This window comes from Panthera tigris, chromosome E2 (assembly GCF_018350195.1).
Source record: "Panthera tigris isolate Pti1 chromosome E2, P.tigris_Pti1_mat1.1, whole genome shotgun sequence".
Lineage (NCBI taxonomy): Eukaryota > Metazoa > Chordata > Mammalia > Carnivora > Felidae > Panthera > Panthera tigris.
The window spans coordinates 9,394,701-9,401,573 of record NC_056674.1 but is presented as its reverse complement, the minus strand read 5'-3'; the positions used below and the strand labels follow the sequence as shown (position 1 = coordinate 9,401,573).

Sequence of the window (6,873 nt, the reverse complement as noted above, 5' to 3'; positions counted from 1 at the left end):
GTGTGCCCGAAGCCTGCGGTTTCCTGTGGGAGGAAGCAGCCCGCGGGCGCTCAGCTCAGCTCGAAGCCTTGGAGGCCCAGGACGGGGAGATCCCGTTACCGCCCTGGGGCTCCCTGGTTCTCCCTCTTCCACAGGGTCCTAGCACGAGGGACCTCCTCCACGTTCCCAAGGTCCCCAAGTCTGGCGCTCATTGCACTCCGGGAACTTGATTTCGAGTCCTAGCCTCCTGTTTTCCACCTTGCTCTCTCACAGTTCCATCTCCCTAGCCCCTGGTTTCCAGACTCTTTCCGGGGCCAGTCTGGTTCCCTGTGCCTGCGCTCCATGAAGATCACTTGACCCTCCAGCCTCATTTTTTTTTTTTCTCAGTGACCCTGGCCCCCAGTCTGTGTCCTTCTCAAAGACTTAAGTTTGGGACTACTTATTTCCCACCCCCCAGGAACCCTCATTTTGTATTCCCAACTGTTTAGCCTTTGGGGCCCAATGGACCCAAGAATTTTCTCCTTCCCCCCAATCCTAGAGACCCTGAACTAGAGTCCCCCAGTACTACCTCCATTCAGGGTTCCAGTAGTTGGTATAACAATGTGCCCGACAGTCTAAGAAATACCCTATGATGTATTTACTATTATTATCCCTATTTTACAGATAAACAGGCATAGAAAGGTTATTAGTAACTTGTCCTAACTCACAGCTGTTGAGTGTAGCAGTTTGGAACGCTGCCCACTGGCCTCTATAGACTGCCATACTGGTGCCCCAGTTTCTGTGTCTCCTGAGTACCCACCTAAGTCACTGAATTGCCCAGCCCTCACCCCTTCAGGGAGCCGAGATGACCATCCACTCTCCTTCCCCATCAAGATACCCAGCCACCCTATTGGCCAGTTTCCTTCCCTTGTAGGAACCTAGAATTTCAGTTCTCTAACTCAATTCTTTATCAGGACCCCAGACATCTGGTCCCTTATTCTAATTTTTCACTAGCACCCAAACCTTCCAAGAGACCCAGGTATAACTTAATAATAATAACAATAACAATAATAATAATAATAATAATAATAATAATAAATAGTTAACATTAAGTCCCTGGTGCTGCTCTTCTGTTTAAAACCCTCCAATGGCTTGTCACTGCACTTAGAATAAAATACAAACTCCTCCCCTAGTTCTTCAAGGGCCCTCTTTGATTTCTCTTCCTACCACTCCCTCCAACTCCCTCTCTTCCAGCCACACTGGCCCTTCTGTCCACTCCCCAGACAACCTGAGCTTGTTCTCCGGAGTCTTGCACTTTCCCTTCCTCCAGCACTGAAATGACTGTCCTGTCCTCAGGTCTCAGCTCAGAGATCACCTCCTCACGGAGGTCTTGCCTGATCACCTTGTTTAAAGTAGGCTCCTCCCACGTGGTCATTATCACCTCCACTCTATTTCCTGAAAAGCACTTAGCACTGGCTGCAATAGATCAGTCTTCATTGATGGGTTTTCTCTTTAAAATCTGCCCCTACAGGGAAGGTAAGCTTCATAACAGCAGGCATTGCCTCTGTTTTCTTTATTCTTACCTCTGGTTCCTAACAGATGTTCAATAAATGTTTGATGAAGAAAGGAATGAACCTGAACGTGTAGGTGTGTTAGTGTACTGGTATTACCTTATTCATTTGTCTTTTTAAATGTTTACTTATTCATTGTTGAGAGCAGAGCGGGAGATATAGAATCCAAAGCAGGCTCCAGGCTCCTGGCTGTCAGTGCAGAGCCTGACGAGGGGCTCGAACCCATGAACCGTGAGATCGTGACCTGAGCCACCCAGGCGCCCCTACCTTATTCATTTAGAATAAGTATCCAAATTATGACGACCAGTATCTTGTCAGTATTATCAGTATCATTGTACCCATATCACAGATGAGGAAAACGAGGCTCAGAGAGTTTAAATCAAGGGTCAAGGACTCCCAGGCAGGAAATGGTGGCACCCGGATTAAATCCCACCGCCTGCCCCCTTCCAGAGTTCGATGTGTTCCCATTTTCCATCCCCTGACTCCCACTATCGGGCCAACTCTCCCAGCTCTCAACCAGACCTCCGCCTGGTCTGGTCTCCTCCGCCAGACCCCCATTCCTCAGAGTATCCAGTCCTAAGCCCCATCAAGGAAAGCAGACATCCGGGTCCGGGGCAAGACCCAGAGCAGAGGCCTGAGAACCGGGCCCTCCCACTCTTTGATTCTTGCCCCACCCTGGCCCTGCTCGGCTCCCTTGGCTCCAAATTCTCAGCTCAATCCTGGGAGGGAGCCCCAGAAGATGTCTGTCTGGGAGCAGTGGGTGGGGGCCCAGAGAATAAGGAACCCAAGTGCTTAGGCCCTCCCTCCGGCTGCAGCCCTCAGCTGGGCTGGGCGCGGCACGGGTGGGTATAAAAGGGTCAGTATATATTGAGAGGAGCGGAGAGAGAAACCAGGAGGGTGAGAAGAGAGCGAAAGAAGGAGGTGTAGGCAGTGAGGACTGGAGAGACAGGAGGCAGAAGGAGAGAGAAAAAGGGAGGAAAGGAGGGAGAGAGAAAGAGAGAGTTCCGGATTGAGGGGGAGAAGGGGGGAGAGAGCCAGAGGAGAGAGCGAGGGAGGGAGGAAGGCGGCGGGAGAGGCGAGAGGCGGGGGCCTCGAGAGGGTGGAAGGAGGGAGGAGAAGGGCGGGGCGCGGAGGCCCTAAGCAAAGGACGAGACTCCAACTCTGACTTTTTCTGCCGCTCGCGGTAAGTTTCCAGTCCGTTATTCGGACTGGGATTTCTTTCTTTATTTGGGAGTGCAGCAGTTTGCGAAGAATAACCCCAGGCTGGGAGAGACGCCCCCACTCTCAGATCCCATGGAAATCCTTGTAATTTAAGAAGTGATCTCTTAGCACTTGGGGTGGAGATTCGGGAAGGGGTGGGGCCCTGCAAGGTTTGGGGGTTCTCAGCAGAGCCCTCCACTGGTAAACTTTCTTTAGCTTTTCCCCACTGCCGTCCACTCTCTCCTGAGGACGCTGAGCCCAGGGCTTTGCCCGAGTACACCCCAAGTCTGGGGGACCTCCAGGCACCCCGCCCCCCACCCCGTTCTAGACACTGAAGGGTCCTGGGAGGCTGGCTCCTTCTTTTCAAGCCTCCCCCCGCCCCAAACCCAGCCTCCTACCCCCAACCTGGATCTTGCCCATTTTCCCCAGAAGATGTTCAGCAGGCACCAGTCTGGCACCGCCAGTCTGGCAGCAGGGTGGGGTGGGGACCTCGTGGGCATAGCCAGGGGCTGGGGTTTCCCTGGTGCTTGGAGGCAGGGGGGGAGGGATGAGTCACCGGGTGACTCACCGGTCCCCCACCCCCCACACCCCAGGAGAGGAGGGGGGTGAGTCAAGGATGCCTGTCTCTGGGGGAAGCCCCCAGCTTCTGATGAACCTGGGATGGCATGAACTTGAATTTTCATATCCTGGCCCATATGTGCCCAGGGTCAGGACTCTGAGGAGACACTGCTGGTCCAACTCACTCCTGCACCCGAGTCCACCCCTGGCCTGCTTCAACCCCTGGGGGATCCAGGAGTTCAGGCCCCCAGCCTCCTCCCCGCGCAGACTCAAAGGGTCCGGGTTCCCGGGCCCCTCTTCTCCATCACGCCCTGGAGTCTGGACTCAGCCCCCTTCTCCACCAGGATCCGAGGGGGCTCAGCCGCCCCTGTCCCAACCTCCTGAAACAGCCATCTCCTGACAACCCCCCACCGCCGGCTTCCACGTAGCCATGTCCCTCCTCCTGCTGGTGGTCTCTGCCCTTCACATCCTCATTCTCATCCTGCTTTTCGTGGCCACTTTGGACAAGGTAAGCCTACTCCAGCAGCGGGCTATCTTCTCCCGAAGGCTCCCGCCACGCCCCTCTTCTGAAGCCACTCTGGCCCCGCCCCTTCTCCCTAGCATCTCTCCTTCTGAGCCCTGCCTCGGATGCGTCTCCCCTGCCCTTTTCTGCCCTGACTGTCCCCCCCCCCCCCTTCTTACTAAATCCATGCTTTGCCCCCAGTTCAGCGTCCTCCAGCCCCTCACCCTTTCCCTAACCCTCCCCACAATCTCCCTGACCCTGCACACTTGCCTCTCCTAACCCTGCCCTTGTCTCTTGGTCCATCCCAGTCCTGGTGGACCCTCCCGGGGAAGGAGTCCCTGAATCTCTGGTATGACTGCACATGGAACAATGACAACAAGACGTGGGCCTGCAGTAACGTCAGCGAGAATGGTGAGGGGCATCGGGGACCCGTCTGCCAGGGGAGGGGTAACCCCGGCCTCTTCCCAGAATCAAGAATTAGGAACCCTTCAGAGTTTGAGAGGGGACGTCTGGGCCCCAATGCTCAGTGAGTGGGGCTGATTATGACCCACTTTTCTGGGTGGTAGGGGGTGATACGCTCATGTTCTAAGGTGGTTCGGCTAAAGGCCCCCCTCCCTTTTGATTCAGAAAGAGTGGAGGCCACATGCTATAGACTTAAGGAATGGAGAGAGAGCTCCCAAGATTCTGAGAAGGGAGAATTATGTTTTTGAAGTTCTAAGGAGAGGAGACTGGGGTTTGGAATGGGTGGCTGGGACCAATTCATCTGAGTTCCAACAAAAGAGTGGGGCTGAATCCTTCCAAGTCCTGAACAAGGCGGTTGGGGGGGGGGAGGGGGGGTGCTGCTCCTGATGTATTTGAGCTAGAAGGGAGTGGCACTGTACCCCTTTAAGTTTCTGGAAGTGAGAGATTAAACGCTTTTCCCCAGAGAGCGAAGCCAGAACTTCTGTTCTCACCGGTGCTCTCCGGTGTTGTCCTGGAGGTAGCCAACGCAACAGGGCAAGAAAAAAGAAATAAAAGGTGTAAAGATGGGAGAGGCAAAAGTTAAAAAAAAAAAAAAAAGAGAGAGAGAGAGAGAGAGAGAGAGAGAGAGAGGTCTCTATTCCCAGGGGATGTGTTCATGTAGAAAAGCCTAAAGAATCTTCAAAGCAGCTTTGAGAACTGATAAGGGGACTCAGCAAAGTTCCGGGAATCAAGGTCAATAGAAGTGGCCACCAAACTTGTATGGCCCACAATGGGGCGATGAGCGAGCGGATGGGGCCGGAACCCCGGAACCTACTGTGACTTCCACGTCTCTCTCCTCCTTATTGCAGGCTGGCTGAAGGCGGTCCAGGTCCTCATGGTGCTGTCCCTCATCCTCTGCTGTCTGTCCTTCATCCTGTTCATGTTCCAGCTCTATACCATGCGGCGAGGGGGGCTATTCTATGCCACCGGCCTCTGCCAGCTTTGCACCAGTGAGCACTGCCCCCTGGGGAAGGGGAGGGGAGGGGAGGGGGGGAAGGGGAGGGGAGGGGAGGGGGGAAAGGGGAGGGGAAGGGCACTGTCAGGGTGCTGGGGGCCCTGAGAATGGACATCTGGTCAAAGACAGCGACTATCAACAGCCCAGGGGCCACCTGAAGTGCCTCCGTGGGCTACCTCTCTGCCAGGGAATCAGTAGTTTTCACTGATTCCGTGGTTTGCAGTCTGTGTCTCTGAGTCATGTGGAAACTGACACTTAGAGCTTCAAGGAGCCAGAGCTGGGGAGGGTGGTGTGGGTAAATAATGTAGATCCCAGGGATGGGAGGGCAGAGGCAGTGGCTAAGTAATACTCCAGGAGAGAACTCTGAATCATAATGGTAGTGGTTTTATAACGCACCGTGTATCAGACACTTCAGAAGGGAGTTTATGTGCTTTTCAATTTTCTTGACTTCGGCTGCAAAGAGCTAAGTGATCATAGTCCTCGGCTTCGGGAATCGAACCTTCTTAGGTTCCTACAAAGCCCCTGCCGTCTTAAATCACTATTTGCGTGCTTAGCTCGTAGCAAGGCATAAAAAAACATTCCTTGAAGGGATGGATGGATGGATGGATACTATCGTCCCATTTTATGGATGAGTAAGGGGCACCCAGCTAGACGAACTGAATTGCCCAAAGCCAGTCTGCAGTAGCCTCGTTGCACGGCGCGGAGGCAGCGAACCACAACTCCCAGAAGGCAGCGGTGCTGCGCACGGGCCTTCCCGAGGCTTCTTTGCCCCATGGGTTGCTGGGAAATGCAGTCTTCTTGCGGGTACTGCGTGCCACCCGGTTCCCGTCTCCCCGCAGGCGTGGCCGTGTTTACAGGGGCGCTGATCTACGCCATTCACGCGGAGGAGATCCTGGCGGAGCGCCCGGCGGGGGGCAGCTTCGGTTACTGCTTCGCCCTGGCTTGGGTGGCCTTCCCCCTCGCCCTGGCCAGCGGCGTCATCTACATCCACCTGCGGAAGCGGGAGTGAGGGCCCCGCGTCGCCCTGCAGCCCCCTGCCCGCTCCCGGACCCTCGGTCTCACCCCGAAGCCCCGGCCCCGCCGCGTCCTCCAGAAAATAAAACCAATAAACCCTTTAACCGCCTGCTCTGTCTGCTTCCTTCCTTCCTGCCTCCTCCAGGGACCCAGGTCGCTCACTTCTGGGGTCTCCTAAACCGGGGACGGCCGCTCCAGCAGGCAGCCTTCGGAATGCACAGCTCCGGGCCTCCCTTCTAAAGCAAGACACAGGGGCCCGGTGTCCCAGCCGCCTTTCCCCTTACACAGACCGGGGGCCCTGGGCCCTCCCGTCCCAGGATTCCTCCTGAGTCTAGACTTCTAGGCACTTGTGGGGAAGAACCAAGACTGTGGGTTTCCTGTCCTCCTTCCTTGTACAAGGGTGTCTTTCTCTCAACCGGGCAGGATGTGTGTTGTTCTAGATTGTTGGTCTCGGCCCCCACCCCCCACCGAAGACACTTTTCTATTTCCTTCTTGGAACTCAGTCTCCTTCTCTCATTAGGACAACCCCTCTTCTTTCCCCTCCCACATCCAATTCTGCCTCTGACCCATATGACACCTTAGTAAAAATGAGCTGCCACCCCCCCCCCACCTTC

The 6,873-nt window shown here is 55.1% G+C and overlaps 1 protein-coding gene across 2 annotated transcripts; it reads left to right on the top strand.

The window, feature by feature from the left end:
• Positions 1-1,430: 1,430 nt before the first annotated feature.
• EMP3 (epithelial membrane protein 3) lies at positions 1,431-6,368 on the top strand. Of its 2 annotated transcripts, none has more exons than XM_042970133.1 (5): positions 1,431-1,494; positions 3,632-3,795; positions 4,098-4,200; positions 5,100-5,240; positions 6,085-6,368. In XM_042970133.1, the coding sequence occupies exons 2-5, from the start codon at positions 3,718-3,720 to the stop codon at positions 6,252-6,254; spliced, it is 492 nt and encodes a 163-aa protein (XP_042826067.1). In that variant the 5' UTR covers positions 1,431-1,494; positions 3,632-3,717; the 3' UTR covers positions 6,255-6,368. The 2 variants fall into 2 exon arrangements, with proteins under 2 accessions (XP_042826067.1, XP_007074181.1); XM_007074119.3 differs by lacking the exon at positions 1,431-1,494 and adding an exon at positions 2,594-2,712.
• The last annotated feature ends 505 nt before the right edge of the window (positions 6,369-6,873 follow it).

Excerpts from the sequence above, each read along its gene's own strand:
- EMP3 (XM_042970133.1), top strand. The coding sequence starts at position 3,718 with ATGTCCCTCCTCCTGCTGGTGGTCTCTGCCCTTCACATCCTCATTCTC. Across the intron at positions 4,201-5,099 it reads CAGTAACGTCAGCGAGAATG|GCTGGCTGAAGGCGGTCCAG; the intron begins GTGAGGGGCATC and ends TCCTTATTGCAG. Across the intron at positions 5,241-6,084 it reads CCTCTGCCAGCTTTGCACCA|GCGTGGCCGTGTTTACAGGG; the intron begins GTGAGCACTGCC and ends GTCTCCCCGCAG.